General features: G+C 36.9%; 2 protein-coding genes across 3 annotated transcripts; one reads left to right on the forward strand and one right to left on the reverse strand.

Moving 5' to 3' along the window:
- The first annotated feature begins 942 nt into the window (after positions 1-942).
- On the forward strand, positions 943-7,179 carry LOC585635 (LIM homeobox transcription factor 1-beta). Of its 2 annotated transcripts, none has more exons than XM_030997944.1 (6): positions 943-1,150; positions 1,571-1,695; positions 2,280-2,372; positions 3,125-3,185; positions 3,781-3,959; positions 4,547-7,179. In XM_030997944.1, the coding sequence occupies exons 1-6, from the start codon at positions 997-999 to the stop codon at positions 4,796-4,798; spliced, it is 864 nt and encodes a 287-aa protein (XP_030853804.1). In that variant the 5' UTR covers positions 943-996; the 3' UTR covers positions 4,799-7,179. The 2 variants fall into 2 exon arrangements, with proteins under 2 accessions (XP_030853804.1, XP_030853805.1); XM_030997945.1 differs by having other exon boundaries at positions 2,280-2,357.
- Positions 7,180-11,085: 3,906 nt separating this feature from the next.
- Positions 11,086-17,105, reverse strand: LOC585650 (phytanoyl-CoA dioxygenase domain-containing protein 1). The gene is made up of 7 exons (XM_011677227.2): positions 16,864-17,105; positions 16,346-16,421; positions 14,613-14,716; positions 14,235-14,319; positions 13,750-13,875; positions 11,996-12,112; positions 11,086-11,216 (listed from the first exon to the last, which is right to left on the reverse strand). Exons 1-7 carry the CDS (start codon positions 16,915-16,917, stop codon positions 11,086-11,088), a joined length of 693 nt encoding a protein of 230 aa, XP_011675529.2. The 5' UTR covers positions 16,918-17,105.
- Positions 17,106-17,544: the final 439 nt, after the last annotated feature.

The following is a 17,544-nucleotide window of genomic DNA, read 5'->3' on the forward strand; positions in this document are numbered from 1 at the left end:
TATCACCAAACTACAACCCACTACATAGTTCCGTACATTTTTTTGAATGATGGAACATGTCCAGAATTTATTCAACCAGCTTACCGGAATAGTAGGGAAGGATCCCTTTAGAAAATAATAGTCATCTCATCTGATAAGAGGTCTTACTCACCCTATTATCAAGAAATCCTTCCCAGGCGGAGTGGGAGTGGAAGCGCTTGCAGGACCGCACGTGCCGTCAAGACAAAAGAGCGTGCATGAGACCGGCCGCGCGTTGGTCGATCGTCTCGATATGAACGTCTCTGATGATACTTGACAACCCGTCTTTCCGGGCAATGCCCCTTCAAAACAACAAGAAGCCATATACCGTTTCATTCCGGACCTCTTGCCATCCCCCTTCCTGTATCAATGCTTTCGTACTACTCTAAAGCTGTAGATTGATAGATGGCAATGCTAATAGGATGTTCAGTTGTAGAAATAGGAAAACTTCATGATTTCAAATCAACTAGAGACAGGCCTCCAACGTATTGGGAACAAGATGAAATCTACAGCTATGAATGTAACCCAACTCGATATAACTTCCCCTATCTACCTCTTGAAAACTACATCCTGAACAACTTTTCTCGGATGAAATACCCAATAATGATTTAAAATTAGACAGAGCTGACACAAATAAAATAGTTCCATTGGCTTTATTGTATTACATTTCTGCCTAATCATTTTCTCCAATATAATTGAAGGAAGCAGAAACAGGTCTTGGTATTCCTGTCTCTGACTTGCATATCGACCGAAGTCAGTCAATCGAAAGGGCTCTCCATGTCGAAGTCGACAACGTGATGAGCAACCGTTTCGACACACACATATTTTACACAGTCAACATGCCCATAATGTGCTTCACCAAATAGTGTGAGATGTGATCATTAACCCATTCTTTTTTATTTTCTCTTCCTCTTCTGCAGGTTGTTCGGAACGAAGTGCAATGCTTGCTTCCAGTCGATCCCTTCGAGTGAACTTGTGATGAGGGCGCTCTCCAACGTGTACCATCTCCGCTGTTTCACATGTGTCACGTGCGACCAACAGCTCAAAAAGGGCGACGAGTTCGTACTCAAGGAGAATCGCCTCTATTGCAAAGAGGACTACACGAAAGAGCACACGGTTGATACGCAAAAAGGTACAAATTATTACCGTAAAAGAAATTTTTAATTTATATCAGTATCAGAGTTTCGTTTTGGTATACTCAAGAAAGCAGCAGCAAAGTGCCCGTAGATGGATTTAATAAGAACCATTAACATGGGAGCAGTTAGATTGTCAGTTCCTGGGGGAGGGGCAGGAATTGTATGTTTGCCCATTTCTTTTCTCTCATCACTTCTTGCTGTTCGTTCATATAGCTACCTACAATATTTCTCTTTCCCATTTATGTCTATCTCATCTGAGTATCGAGGATACTTAGTTCTTACCTCTTCTCACTACCTTGTAAACACATTTTGAGATTACATAACTACCGGCAATGTTCTTAATGTAAATGATAATTATTTCTTGTTCATTCAACAATGAATACCATTGTAATTACATATTTTACAATTCTCCGCAGTGTCTTCAAAGTCAAGTTCGCAAGATGGCCGAAAGGGACCCAAGCGACCAAGAACAATCCTCACGACGTCACAAAGACGGGCTTTCAAAGCATCTTTCGAGGTGTCCTCTAAACCTTGCAGAAAGGTAGGTTATTCAATAATGAGAAAAAAGATGGACGCGCGGGAGAGTTTCACGACACTGTCGTGAGTACAAGTCCGCCGACATCCTATTGAAATGCATGTATTAAGATAAACACGCATACAATGAGATGTTGGCGAACTTGTTCTGACACCGGTTTCGTGGAACAATGTCCACCGAATATCTACTAGCCAGAACACATTGTCCAGCTGTGATATTCTGATAGCCAATTTTAACTTAAACCTGGGATAAAGTATTGTAGTAGCGTTAGTTTAACTTATCATTAACCCATGGTTGTTGGTATTGTAGGCCTAACTGAACATAGAGTAGAAGGGAAGGGAACAAATATGAAATGTTATCAATGAGAGTAATGTTGGATTTGAAAGCATTATCAAAACATGTTAAAAAACGATTAATATTATTAAGGTTAACATGCAAATCGATATGAAACAACATTTTCGAAAATTTAATTGAGATTAAAATGTCTTTACTTATTTGTGTGGTTCGGATGATTTGAATGAGACGGTGTGCACATCAATGTAGTCCACATAAATTAACACAATCCTTTGACTTGACTTGGTCCATTTTAGGTCCGGGAAACCCTTGCAAAGGAGACTGGTCTAAGTGTAAGGGTAGTCCAGGTCTGGTTCCAGAACCAACGAGCTAAGGTAAGGAAGGAACATGTAAGTGAACAGCTCTTTAACCATTTGCTTATTAAGCCAGGGCGTGCTTCCTCAAACTCTGCTAAGATGTAGTTTAAGGCTTTCATTAAACATCCCTATGTGATAGAAAGGATATCGGACCAGTAATGTTGTCAAAATAATTTTATTTGTCATCCACATCTTTGCTTTCTACGTTCGATGGGTGGTTTATCAAACTTAAATAAGATATAGCTTAAGGTCTTGATGACACGCCCCATGTTATAGAAAGGTCGCCTTGCTTATCTGTAATGTTGTAATACAATTCAACATCACTTTGCTTTCCATAGAAATTTGCTATAACTCCCAGTCTTTTAAAGAATGCGAAAAAAAATCTATGATCATAACATCATGTTGACGAATATCAGTCCAAGATAAATGTTATAAGAGTTATAGATGTTAATATTAGTATTGTTATCAAACAATTTACTGTGGAGGAATTGAGTTATTGCATTTCACCTTGATCATGTTGATTGATAGTAACCAGTTGGCCCAAACAATGCTTATTGATGAAAGAACATTCAGTGTTCTTCCGTTACATCTTCACGTCAAAGTTATGGAATGAAAGAACATGAAACATATTAAATGTGCCATATAATCATTCTGAAATTTCATTGACATTGTACATCAATGAATTCTTTTGCCATGTTTACAACATTACGGTTTGTAATTTCAAGTTGAATGAACAACAATGTAGATAATTAACCCATATCATGTTCCTATTTCTATCTCATCAGATGAAGAAGCTAGCAAGGAAGAGCATGACAGAGCAGGAGGCAGCAGCACAAAGAAGATCAGGTAAATACTAGAAGACGTCATTGTATGGGGGCGTGGATTTGGGGCACCCTCCCCCCCCCCCTAAAAAAAGGAAAGAAATTGTTCGAGCTTGGCCTACATAATATAAGCTTGCTAAAAGGCTGGTGGGCTGCCAAAATAAAATTGCGAGCTAGACTGAAATTTGAATCAAGTTTGTTTTGTTAATATTAAAGCAACACATGTGAATACTTCATAATGATTAAAAATAGATAAGATGAGACAAAATGTATGACGTCATAACCATGTTGACTCTCTTTCTCTCTCTTTCTCTCTTTCTCTCTTTCTTTTCCTCTAGCTAATTTTCTTGCTCAGTTTTCTTAATTTCTCTATGTCTCTTTAACCAGTGGTTAATTTCTCTATATCCTCTTTCTATTTTTATCTTTCTTTCCCTCTCTCTTTCCCTCTCTCTCTCTCTCTCTCTCTCTCTCCCTTTCTCCATCTCTCTTTCTCTCTTTTCAAGTAAGTAAATGAATGATAAATCCAGCTAGATAAGCATAGAATAATAAACCACATTGATCTTGTTAATGATCTTTTGCAACATCACTAATCCCAATCCTTCCTTCCCATATGTCTCCAGGAAACGACGACCAAGATGAAAGCAAAGACGACGACAGCGATTTCTCTTTCAGTGACGTCACAGATCTGGATAACTACGCGTCGGGCGGACCCAACTCCATTCCACCCTCCTCCCACCAAGGCATGATGGAATCACCCTACGGCCAGGACTCACCTCTTGGGAATCAACCACCGGGAATTGTAAATAACAAACAAACAAAACTTTCTAAATTTATAAAGCGATTTCATTGATATGAATAGTAACTGAATATTAGATTTGTAACAAAGGTTTTATGGCCTCCCGCAAATATAAAAAAGTCATAAGGAAAATATAAATTAAATACAAATACATCCAGAGAAAATTCTATAACTTTCTATAAGGAATTTTGAGGATGATTCAATGAAATTAATGATAAATCTTAGATGTAAATTGCTTATGAAACATTATTCAGCTCGTACGAACGACATGAAATCAAATTCATTCCATACACAAATTGAAAAACAACAACCTCATAACATGATTATGAATGCATGCATGCCTATGTTGTAGCCTTTTTTTAAATAAAAGAAATTGTAACGCAGACTTTAATAAAATCAACTTAAAGTAACTTAATTAGCCCTGCATGCTAAATAAATTGACATATAACATATAACTCCGAACATTATATCTATAGTCGATACGATAAGGTATTGAAAGTCAATTTCTTGAAAGTCTGTGCAGTCATGATGTATTTGATCACTAAACTATAGCACACTAAAACAATCCTCATCCCCTTTCTTCGTTACAGGGCATGATGAACCAGCCCATGTACAGCCCTGAGCAGTACATGGCCGACGGTCCTCCACCCGGGATGGATGTAGGAGGGGTGATGGACCACCATGACGTCATGATCCCTAACGGTCAAGTCACCACGCTCCTCACCAAGGGGGAAATGGAGATGAATGGGGTGGTACATGTCCCCCATGTAGGGGGTATCATCAGTAACCCTATCGACAAGCTATACTCAATGCAGGATTCCTATTTTAACGCGGTGGAATAATCAGACCTCCGCAAAAGACTTAGAGCAGAGGAAAATAGCAACAGACAATATGGAATAAAGTAACTGTTTTTTATTCCTGGACTACTATTTTGTAAAGTGTATTATGTTCATTGACACTGAACATCGATTTCAACTAAAGCACACCGATGTACGTTCAAAAATTTAAGTTGGAGCGGGAAATGAGTTAAGCAGAAGGATACCCGAAGATGCAAAAGTCGGCGTCAACATCCCGTAACCATGGAAACAAAAAGTTCAGGAGAAGGACTAAAGAGGAGCAGGTGACAGCATGTAGATCACGTGATGGATGGGGTGGATCTTAGTGAATGCACGACCTAACGATGATTGTGACGTATATGGAGTTGAATCACGATTGGAGGAGTGTTGAATTTGGTCTTGGACCTAATTCGTTCCAAGACTTCTCGGTTTAAACAAATATTACGGAATAATCCTAGAATTCATCGCATGCTCAAGATGGAAAAAAAGGCGCCAACTTTGGCTGATAACCGTGCCAGGACAATCCCAAAAGATTGAAGTCTGAATTTTCGTAGCATTCTTTCATCAGATGGCTTTGTATCAATGACAGTATGGAAAGAAGAAGAAAGAATTTGAAACCGAATTTGAAATAGCTGCGTCCGAGTCTTATGAGAAACATTGACAAAATGACTGCAGACACAGCCGGTATTATGAACGTGGTTGTATATTCATTTATTCCGAAAAACCCAATAATTTATGGAGTCATAATTTATGATAATGCCGTTTGTAAAAGAGAAAGAATGATATATTCGGAAGGAACAGCTTCATTATCTAGGTTCTATGACAGGAACGATCAATTAAAAACGTCGCGATCTCTATTCAAACGTCACATGTGAAATCATGAAAGGTTTGCAAATGTTTTGTCACCAGTACAGAATACCTTTTTTTTTGCATTTACAGATCAGATAGGCTTCTTCATCATGAACGGAAGCGTAAGTGAGTCGTAGTAATGACGATGTCAATGTTGACGACATTTTTATACAGAAACCTAATAATTGTAATAGAATCGCATGAATTCATAATGAAAATATGGAGATTGGCGAAAGCTTTACAGGAAGAGTAAGGAGAAGAGACTTTTGAAGAGACTTTTGACGTCAAATTTTCATTTGGCGCATATAGAAATGAGTTATGTCTTTATCATGTACAAATTATACCGACAGTAGATTTATTCTGCCAAGAAACGTGCAATCAATTTTTGTTATTTTTGTTTTAGAAATGCCTCATATTTTATGTCATGTTTTGAAAGTACTTGTTTCCAGGATACTGGTATGAGAATATCTCACTTTTAATTTATTCAGTTCTGTCTCTGTTTCTTATTTATATTCTTAAAAAGGTCCCGTCAAAGAAAACGACTGTTCTCTTAAATTACACGTAGTTTGTGAAATTTCAGTACTTCAAATTATCCTGCCAATTTTTAGAGATGTTTTAAAGACTACATGGACCCTTTGGAACTATTATTGATGACAAAGAGCAGTGTAACTTTAAAATGTTAAGATTATCAGTACTGCTAGTGACCACTAGGGTGTTCAATTTGCATCACTAAAATGAATGGTACAACTTGTACAACTATTTTCAGAAACTTCAGCTCCAAATATAATAATTGAAATAACTGTAAACCTTGATACGATTTAAATTCATCGCTTGAGAGAATATGATTAATCTATGAGATATATCAATTCAATATTTTATTCGGACAATTACAGTCAAATAAACGGCTTATTTAATACTCAATTAAATGCACCGACGTAACATTATTGACGATTTGAATTGTGGGAGTAATTAGTATTTCATGTCTAATTATTTATCTTTTCCAAACAAAATAATTAGATTTGAATTTTGTTTTCTAAAACTGTCAAAGAGAAATCCTGGATGTAAATTACGTGAATGTACAGATTTCTAATAGTCTTAGCAATGAAACCGCGAATGGGATTTCTTTTCTTTTGATATAAAATAAAACTTGTGCTTTCATTTGTAATTCTTTTAAAAAGAAACCATTCCACTGTATTTTCCTCTGTGTATGATGTAGATGGTGTATTAGTTAATCGTGTCATATACTTGTCAGATTTTTTTTCATATCATGTCTATTTTATAACGTGCTGTCAATTTTCACTTTGTATTTATTGACTTATTTATTACAATTTTAAGTTTCAATGCCATTTGAACACAAATATTTGTATAATGTACATATTCTAGAACTATGTCTATTATGTTCCCTTATTTATATCTAATTATGAACAGAGGGGAGTTCGTTTTCTTTCCTATACATTCAAGTCCATGTGCAAAGATTTTAGACGAGTATGAATGTTTTCTTTTCATCTTGATTATTAAATGTAAATGCATTATTCAGATTTGATTCGTTCTCTTCTCTTTATTTTTAGTATAATATCCACGAATATATCATACAATCTTTTTTTCCAATTTGTGATTCAATTCTAATCATGGCGGATACAAGATTCTTTCGTTGGGAGCAGTGAAAATCTAAAAGTTATTGGACAAATTTCTCCTCCCTACTACAATAGGTGACAACTTTTATTGTCGGGAGGGGGAGAGAGAGAGAGAGAGAGAGAGAGAAGGGGGTGGGGGTCTTGTCCGAGATATGTAATACATGTCCAAATACTCTAGTGGGATGGTAGTTCATAACTTGCCAATGACAAAGGAAAGTCGGGGTCTTTGTTTATATTATGATGAGGATATAATTAGTGAGCTTTCTTTTAACAAGTCATAGTTTAGGTACGTCAGATGATTATTTTCTGTGCCTTTTAAATCTGGAGTCATTTTATTACCCCTCCCCCTCCGACTTTCACCTATTTAATTAAACCAGTTATCTCCACGGCCACAATTGGCGATCTCCCCCTACTTGGTGCAAGCCGAAGATGGCGCGATCCGCGAATTAGTGTCCTCTTCTATAAAAGGGACACTAATTAGTACGCCCTGCGAAAAGGGTAGGCGTATGAATCATATAGCCATCTATCCACAGAGTTTGGCCAGGCCCGAATTCACAAAGGAGGTTTGTCGACAAACCTAGGTTTATGTGCGTCATATGACGCGACAAACCTCCTTTGTGAAATCGGGCCTTAGTGTCAGTTGGTTTCATTCTTTGTTTAAACGAATTCGTGGATCATGCCATCTTCGGCGTGCAGCAGATAGTTGTCGATGTTGTTGTTGTTTTTATTTCCGAAATCAGATAAATATTACACAAAGAAAAATATACAAAACGAAATATAAATACATGTCCATAGATAACAATCGGAGGAAAGCCCAATTCAGCATTGGATATAGAATATTACTGTTCTTCCTTGGTGTCCTTACACCAAAATATTTACACAAAAGTGTACATAAAGCAGAATAGTCATTATCATTATGTAATCATCATCGTCATCATCAATACTCTCCCCACAATACTTTGCCTGACAAAGATAAGGTGCTCCGACACATGCTATGATGACGATTATCCCGTGGTCCCAATTTCAAACACTCATCAAATTCTCATCTTCACTCCTAGACTAAACACTACACCCGACTCCAAACCTAACATAAAAGCCCAATCCCAACTCTAACCCTTACCCCATACCTCAATTGGACCAAATATAACTGTGTCTACAGTGTTACTCAGAATTCCTAGTGAACGAACGTAACAAACAGACAGATGTATGTATACTAATATAACCATTTTATTGATTTTTATCACATTTATATAGTTCAAAGTTTATTATCTTTCAGGAAAATTCTGTACAATTTTGAAGAAGGCTACTGTTAGTAGTATGCACCCAAGACGTATTTCAACACACGTTTGTTTGTAACTTGCTGGTCATACTTTACTATAAACAATTTAGAATTATTTTGCTTCAATCTAATCTAGAGATGTAATTAATTACCAGAACTCACCAATATATATTATATACATTATATAAAAATAAAAATTAATTTGTTTCTCTTCTTTTGCCTCAAATGAAAGACGATTTTCCAAACTCAAGATATGTTAGAAAAGACAAATCACAAACCAAACAAAATTCTTGATAATATGATGCATTTTCCCCTTATTTAAATAATACAAAACCAAAATTAGAAATTAAGAGAGAGATTGAATATCATAACATTTTAAAGGAAACCATTTGTGTAAATACACATAGCTTTAGAAAATGTAGAATATACATAACAGATCATAAGACAGCATGAACAAAAAATCATGTAAACAGTAAGACTTACAATGGTATAACACATTGAATTTGTAAGAACTCGCACACAAAACATGAATGTGCTGATGAATGACTCAATTCTCAATGACATAAAAAGCTGAAGGTGAAACAGAGATGTGTGATCCATTGTAATTTGATTTTTCTTTTGTACTGTCAACATTTCACTGGCTGAAATGGTCACTCCCTGTTCTTATCATTTAGGACTTCTTTTGAAAGCAACTTGTTCCAAAACCTTACAATATACACATATTCTTATGTACTCTTCCCCAATCGTTTCAAGATAATTTCTTTCACAACCTAACTCAACTTAAAATTTCATTTCATCTATATCGATCCATTAGTAATACATAGAAATTCTGTTTCCATTGGTTTTGTAACAAGCTACAATATTTTTACAATTACAACGCACATAGAAGATAAAACGAATCACAACAACGTTTAACAATTTGTATATTTTTCATACATGCATATGAGTATTTACTTACATTATACGCAACGCATTTTGAATACTTTACAGTAATTCCCTAATGTTTTTATTTTACATATTGGTTTCAGAATATTGAAATAATAATATTTGCCTGGTAAATCATAAGGTAAAGACCAGTTATGGTCATTTGATTGCATTTTTCTGTCATCCCTTACTTTCTTCATACTCTTCAACTATTATTACATACAATTGAAGGTACAATTATCTCCCCCCCCCCTTTTTTTTATGGGGGAGGGGTGATTTTATATGTATAAGCTGTACACAAATGGTTTATTTAGATGATTGGGTGCCTTGAAAGATAAAGACCACTTCTGGTCATTAAATTGCATTGTGAAGGAAACGTTGTGGAATCGATCAGAAATGGTTGATCATCTAGCATATAAGTATTGGTGTGTACTGCAAGGTTCTGGAATCATCAAAATGATAAGAAATATGGCCCAGTCTTCGTAAAGTTACAAGCACTGTACACAGAAAGATGTATATGGGACTATACGCACACGTGCGCGACACGTGCGTTTATCTCTCACAGACCATGTAGATAAACTAATTTACCAAATATATCAACAAAAATTATCATCATGTATTAGTCAAAACATATTCTTTCACATGATTGGTAATAAGAGCTTCCATTTCATTTCTTGAAATTGGGGCGTTTCCAATACTGGTCTTTACCTTTAACGTACTTTAATGTATATCTACATAGTTATGAACTGTAAAATAAAGAGATATCAGATTATGAGGTGTATATAGAAAAAATGAACGCAGTCGTGTATATTAGTGCTTTTTGAAGAAAACAATCAGTCGCCGACCCCTCCCATTATAAACTTTTGCAGTCCAAGTGCAATTCCAGATTATAAGCAAGGTTAACAAAAACATCTAAAACCAGACTCTGTATTCATATTTTCGAGGCAGGATAAAATTTCAGCTTTACTCCTGTGTGTACAGCTGTGTAAATGGCTTCTCAGGCGTAGGCTGCAACCTAATTTTATTTTTTTGAAATTGGGATGGGGTGGAGGAGGAATTTAAAAGATTTACATTTACACATCTTTAAGTGAATAAAAAGGCTTGCATCTTTAATTCGACAAATTCATTGAAAATAATGGGATTATTGGCAGAACAAATCATTTTATGATAACAAATGATAGCTTAAGTAATGTTTGCATGATGTATCGAAATATTTAAGCAATCTATGTTGGTCAATATTGCAGATGGAGAATTTTAGGTACAATAAGCGATAAACAAACATTCTCATGTTATACAAATTTTGCTTTTTCCATTATCTTGCAAACTAGGCAAAAAGTGTTTTAATAGAAGGAAAAGGGCAGTCATTCTAACATTCTAAGTGTTTATTTCTAAATTGAATACTTATTCCAAGCTCTATAAATCATGATGTCTTCAGGAAATTTGTAGAACCCACATGCAAACCACAGGTGGCATCCATCACACCATGAACAAACTGTTACGACGGTACTTTTAATTTGATTAAGAATGTGAAATATTTTGAATTTTTGAATACATAAAATGGCATTTTTCCAAGCATTACACTGGAATAACTTGGATAAAAATCAAACCTACCAGTTTTCTTTGCTCCATTCAGTCTTCTCAGACTCTGCAACATGGAATGTGTAGATATGTCGGGATCTATCCGATATGTTCTGGGAACTCCTGTGAATAACTTTTTCATCAATGAGAATCAGTGATCCTAAAACAAAATGAAGAAGGTAAAGGAAATATTGACCAGGATGTAATGGCTACCTTTAGGATCAGACCATATGAGAAATATCCTCACTACATCAATGGCAGATCGAGGATGGGACTTGGGAGGACCGTACCCCCCCCCCCCCCCATTTGAGCCTTCAACCTCAAAAACAGGTAAAAACAGGTTAATTTTACTGTTATTTGGTGATGGGTCCCCTCCCCTGGGCCCCAGGGGGGGGGGTGCAATTTTTCACATTTTCGAGGGCAAACAAAAAATGAGTGCTCCTCCCCCCCCCCCCCCCCCCCCCCTTATTCACCGGCTGGCTGTTTCGCCGCTAAATATTTTCTCACGAATTGGGCCCCTTCTTTGGCCCCCTCCCCAGCCCCTGACCGGAGCATATTATGCTGTCCAACCGAAGGAGCTGTAAACCGCCACCGGAGCATATGCCGTCCAATCGACGGAACCGTGAACTGTCACCGGAGCATAATTATGCTGTCCAACCGAAGGACCTTAACCGTCACCGGAGCATATGCCGTCCAATCGACGGAACCATAAACCGTCACCGGAGCATATGCCATCCAACCAAAGGAACTGTAAGCCGTCACCGGAGCAAATGCCGTCCAACCGAAGGAACCGTAAACCATCTCCGGATCATATATCATCCAACCGAAGGAACCGTGAATTGCCACCAGAGCATAAGCCGTCCAATCGAAGGGACCGTAAACCAACCTCGAAACTTTAAAGTTGAAAAAATAAACCTGAACTTGAAACTTGAACCTAACCTGCTTTGACAGGAACCGGAATGAAATCCTCATCAGATATCTTCATGGGGTGGGGATCGCCCGTGAAGTAGGTTGCAGTGCCGTCTGGATCTTTTACCATTCTTGTTGTGATGTCACCTGTTAGGATAAGTGCAAATACAAACACGAGCCTAAAAACTTTGTCAGGTTTCGTCCATTGTAAGATCCTTACAAAGGTGCTGTTAGTTTTAATGACTTTATTTATTTTTGATTTGTTTGTGTATTGGTGGCAGACTAACTTTTAAAAACACTAACAGGTGTTTGTGAATAGCTGTACAACCTGTGCAGGACCCAGCAGGACAGAGATAGTGCATATATTATTGATCTTAGATTTCTAATATTTACATGTAGCATTCGGGACAGAACATCAAAATAATCTTTTCATACATAATAATAACAATTATTACCCGTATCAGATATCTGAGCTGGTCATTTACAAAACCGTATTGCCCTAGTTTTTACTAGCAGTGGGAACGGAGGGGTATATTCTTTGTATTTTCCTTGGTCTCCCTGCGCGTATTGACTTTGCGTGTAGAGAGACGAGTGAAAATAAACCTTGGTATTTTCCACGGTCTCGCATCCGGGCATCTTGTATTGACTGCGCCGTATTTTATCATTTTCATTGCACATCTATTATGCGTACGAGAACCTGCGCACTTTGCGCGCACTCTACTGTGACGTCACAGTGCTGGTTTGACAAAGTTTGTTCAGTTCTTGAGATTGTCATGGTGGATGTCTGTATTTGCTCTAGATGTCTGATTTGGATAACAATAAAAATATTGAATGGCTTTACTTTCGGGGGGATATCAGAAATATTGACCGCGCTAAGACCATATTGCCCTCGTCTTTCGACTCGGGGCAATATGATCTGAGCTTGGTCAATATTTCTGATATACCCCTCAAGGCCAGTCAATATTATAGTATTAATGACTGCTTTGAGAGTTATTTCTCGAATATTAAAGCAGTCATTAATACTTTTATATGCCGAAAAAAAAAAAAAAAAAACTTTTGTCGAAGATGGGATTCGAACTCTTGCGTATCAGAGGTGATGTTACTAGAGTCAGCGCCTCAATCCGCTCGGCCAGCGCGCTATGTCGCCACGTTCAGCAGTTTTCTTTAATATATACATTAAAATGAATTGAAAACGGCTTCGCGTGGTCGATGCTTCGCCGCTGCTCCATTAAACGGGCCCTTCTTTTACTTTTGCAATGCATATTGGCACGAACTTAGATCAAGATCTATCGGCAGATGTTGTTTTTTTTGTTTTTGGAAGTTTATTTTCGTCTTCATGTCAACAATGCAAGATAAAATTGTCGGTAAGATCGATCGAGATTCAATTGTATTGAAATTACCGACCAATTCTTCGCACACGTACGGTATCCTCGATCGCTCAGACCATTTTTTAACATGTAAACCTATGGGGTAACCATGGAGACTGACCTATTTTAGATTTTGAACTGTTTTTTAACCATGGTTACCGGGAATTTTCGGGAACAGTTAAAGTTTATGAATGCAATTTCGACCAATCAGATTGCTGGATTACTTAAGTGAGGTATATAATATATAATAATACCACTACTACTAACACAATATGGCCATTTTTGCCCGGGGTAGCTTCATCTGTACTAACAATGTTCAACCTAAGACCCATATAACATCATCACCCACATGGGGAATAAATATGAGCGAATATTCAGCAAGTTGCATTATTATGTCCATTTTACTGAATTGCTTACGTGAATGAGAACCTGGAATGAAATGCAGACAACTGTTATCAATCTCTGCATCTTCTAGAGCTATCCAGTAACCAATCAATTTGAGGGGAGTGTTGTACATAAAGATGGCATCCTGATGGGCACCCACTGGTAGAAAAGAATAAGAGAAGGAGGCATACAGGTGTACCACGATGACGATACCACGATAGTTCTAATGGCAGTAAACATGATGATGAGGATGATAATACAATAACAGTTATCAACTAATGAATCAGTTTGAGGGGCCAGGTTTAGAGAAAGATGCCATCCTAGTGGGTAGTTACTGGCAGTAAAGAATATTAAAAAAACGAGAGTCCAGACAAATAACCATAATGATGATGATGATCATAATGACAATACCGATGATGATGATGATGATAAGATATCTGTACTGACCATTCTTCAGTTTTAATCTTATATATATTGCGGGGATAATGATATGATTTTCCTTTTTAAGAAAGTTTTACCTTCTCCTCCAAAGTGTGGGGGTTTGAAGATGTACATGCTCTGCGCAATAACAGGCTTCTTGAAGTCTAAGTTTCTTGCAATATCCTGTACAGATGAGATACGTTTGAATTTAAAAATGAGAAATAGTTATCAGGTAATGCTATAGTTAATCATTAGTTATCTGACGTGATGGAAAATATGCATTTTACAAACTAAAAATGTTACATACTGCTGTGTTTTAACACTTCAGATATTGATATACTTATGTTTGTAAATACAGGACCTAGATTAAAAAAAAAAACATATCTTCAACTGATTGGTAGACTTGAACTCTACATAGAATAATACGAGTTAACACCCTTCTGCCTCTCAGCGGATGATATTATCATTAGGCCTACCTGTACTTTCTTGGAGCAGGAAACCTTCTTGAAAGGAGGTGAGAGTTCATGAAGGGCATGACCTACTTTGTTGAGGCTACTGTGTTTGTCAACCAAAAGATTTCCTGTAAAATGTACAGTTGAAAAAGAAGAAGCAGGAAAATGGATGATTCAATATAATGTTGTAAATAATGAAAATGAATATTCAGTACCTGACAAAATGTCAAGATGTTTACATCTGTTTCTGTGGTGTTTATTGTCTCTTCCTTGGAACTGGCAACCAATTCTCGCTACCCCAAATAGCGATTCTGCCGAGATCCGGGGAAAATCCTGAAAACGCGCATTGCATTATGGGATAGCTTTTCAACATTACAGCTTCCTGTGCAGGCGCGCGATAGCGCAAACGTAAAACGCCGTCGCCACACAACGTGTATGCACCGAATATGTCGTCTGCTCGGTCTTGTTTTTTTTTCGCAAATATTTCAACGTTTATTTGAACATTTCATTCGTTGTTTTTTGCGTCTTTTGACATCAGTGACGATGGTTTTCTTTTGTGAGGCTGCACAGTGCTGGGCTCATGATTCCAAGCGTAAGAACCCTGAAAAATGGGGGTGGATGAAGGCCGTGACTTGGGATGGGACTCTATACCGGAAGTTGTAGTGACGACCCGAGAGAGTGAAAATTACCTCGTCTCGCGAATTTCGAGATTTTCGTACCTATTTAGGGTAGCGAGAATTTGGCATATTCAATGACTTTGTCCTTAGCAACATACTGTAGGTCTATTATCAACTGACTTCATCAGGAAATGACTAATAGTCTTTTCTGGTATCACTATACATTAAGCAAATAATTACCGTTGGTGAAGGTGATGGGACAAACTATCACTTCTGTGGCGATCTGGATGTAGCTATCTTTCCGAAGCGAAGCTGAGGAAAGATAGCGTAAACATTCTGATCGACGAGGAAGTGATAGTTTGCCATCGCCTGAAACCAAAAGGTGATTATTTGCTTCATATTCCACATCTAAAACAATTTAACTACAAATAGAAAAGGACGTGTATGCATCTACATAAAAGACACCTAGGCCCAAATTCACACCAAAAAAGTTTATGTTTAACCCAACCCCTTGAGGGTACGGTGCGCGCATGTGTGTTCTTTAATTGCGCTCATTGGAAATGCGCGCTTAATTACGCCTGTTTTAGTGTGCTTCTGGATAATCTTTCATTGAAAGTGCGTTGAACTGTGTAGATAGTAGTACTATCTACACAGTGTAACAAACTTTTTGCTTTCCCATCAATAATGAGCGAACTATCTTTCATCACGTGATTTACTTTTGACCAATCGTAGAGCAAGGTTCTTAGTATGTGGAATATAATTTATAATAACCACTCTACAATTCATCATCAAGACAGTACAGTCGATAGTCTAGAAAATCTGTGCTTGTATCACAAAGGATTTACATGCACTCAAAATCATTTATCAAGTACATTATCACCATGTATAAGATTGTGAACCATTTTTTTTTTGGTGTATGTTGGTAGATAAAAAGCACTAGAAGTCTCATTAATATCCCCGTCAGGTAAAAAAAAACTCCCAATCATCACAAAGCAAAACATTTATTTTGAACGCTTAAAAAACTGCCTGTATGAACTTTGCTCAAAACACCTAATAGGCTCACTTGAAATTACAGTATAATTCCCTTTTTCAATCTTTGTTGCACAAATGGTTCCTTTTAAAAAATGTTACAAACCATACCTTCCTTGTCCAATGCCTCTTTCTCAAAGAAAAATCTGATCTTGTCTCCGCTGGTCATATAGTATTGATTCCGAGCCTAGAATATAAAGTGTGAAACAACACTTTTGAGAGGTATGAAGAGAGTGCCCTATATCTTGAACACTTACCGTAGAAGGGACTAATCACCCTAAAACTATCTAGCTTTGTATTTTTTAGTTACTTGATAGATGATACTTGATGGAGTAATCCATTTAGCAGCTCGCTCAGGAAGCTTTACTGAGTGAAGAGGGATACCATGTACTAAAACTATCAAGTTGAAGATAGCAAAGATATAATGCAACTTTATTATCGAAATTACATTTTTAATTAAGGTACAACAATTCCAGACATCCCAACATTGGCTGTCAATTATTCAGAGTCCATCTCCAAAAATTCACACATTCAAACAAAACAATATACTGCTGTAACCCTAATGTCAAGACCTATATTGGGTTTAAGAATATTTTGGCTTTAAAAGTTAAAAAAGAGAATATCATTACCTGTCTATGTTCAGATGTGTCAAACGTACACCTTGCATGCTGTTTTGGATCCATGTTCTGGACAATGTCATGGCATTCTGACTTGAGTGACTCCACCTCTTCTCTTGTTAGAAAATTCTCCACTACAAGGAAGCCATCCTTTTCAAACTATAGTAGAAGAAAAGAAAGGCAATGAGAATTAATTTTTAAAAAAGGCTTATAAATTTGACAAGGGTAGCTTTATTATTATCATTACTGCTTCACCTCAGTGTCGACGGTCTAGTGCAAGTGCGACAAATCCTAGGGGCCCGTTTCTCGAAACCCCGTGAAATCAATACTACGGGTAAGAAGAGGAGCCATCCGAGCCAAGACATAGCCTTAGTCACAATTCCACCAAATTAGAAAAAAAAGTAATTTGAGGAAAACTGGAATTATTTAAATTAGGAATAAACAAATTTAAAAATAGTACCAAGGAATAACAGGTGCAAAATACAAATGTGATTTTTGTTTCGTTTTGTATTTAGATGGGCACGCCCCCCAGGATATTTTCATTTGATAGTTTATTAAAAAAATACACCTTCATTTTATTCTTAGTAAAAAAAATACAATGCTATGAAAGTTTTCTCCAATGTTTTAGGCTTCAACAAAATATATTTGAATGACAAAACTCTAACATTCCAAAGGTTAAAAACATGTTTTCCT

Source organism: Strongylocentrotus purpuratus, unplaced genomic scaffold (assembly GCF_000002235.5).
Source record: "Strongylocentrotus purpuratus isolate Spur 01 unplaced genomic scaffold, Spur_5.0 spur5_scaffold_4, whole genome shotgun sequence".
NCBI classification, from domain to species: Eukaryota; Metazoa; Echinodermata; class Echinoidea; order Camarodonta; family Strongylocentrotidae; genus Strongylocentrotus; species Strongylocentrotus purpuratus.

Coding starts and splice junctions, on each gene's coding strand:
- LOC585635 (XM_030997944.1), top strand. CDS start 997: ATGAGGGCGCTCTCCAACGTGTACCATCTCCGCTGTTTCACATGTGTC. Junction 2,373..3,124: donor CTAAGGTAAGGAAGGAACAT/GTAAGTGAACAG, acceptor CTATCTCATCAG/ATGAAGAAGCTAGCAAGGAA. Junction 3,960..4,546: donor GGAATCAACCACCGGGAATT/GTAAATAACAAA, acceptor TCTTCGTTACAG/GGCATGATGAACCAGCCCAT.
- LOC585650 (XM_011677227.2), bottom strand. CDS start 16,917: ATGGATCCAAAACAGCATGCAAGGTGTACGTTTGACACATCTGAACAT. Junction 14,717..16,345: donor AGAGGCATTGGACAAGGAAG/GTATGGTTTGTA, acceptor TACATTTTACAG/GAAATCTTTTGGTTGACAAA. Junction 11,217..11,995: donor TCCGGTTCCTGTCAAAGCAG/GTTAGGTTCAAG, acceptor ATTTTGTTTTAG/GATCACTGATTCTCATTGAT.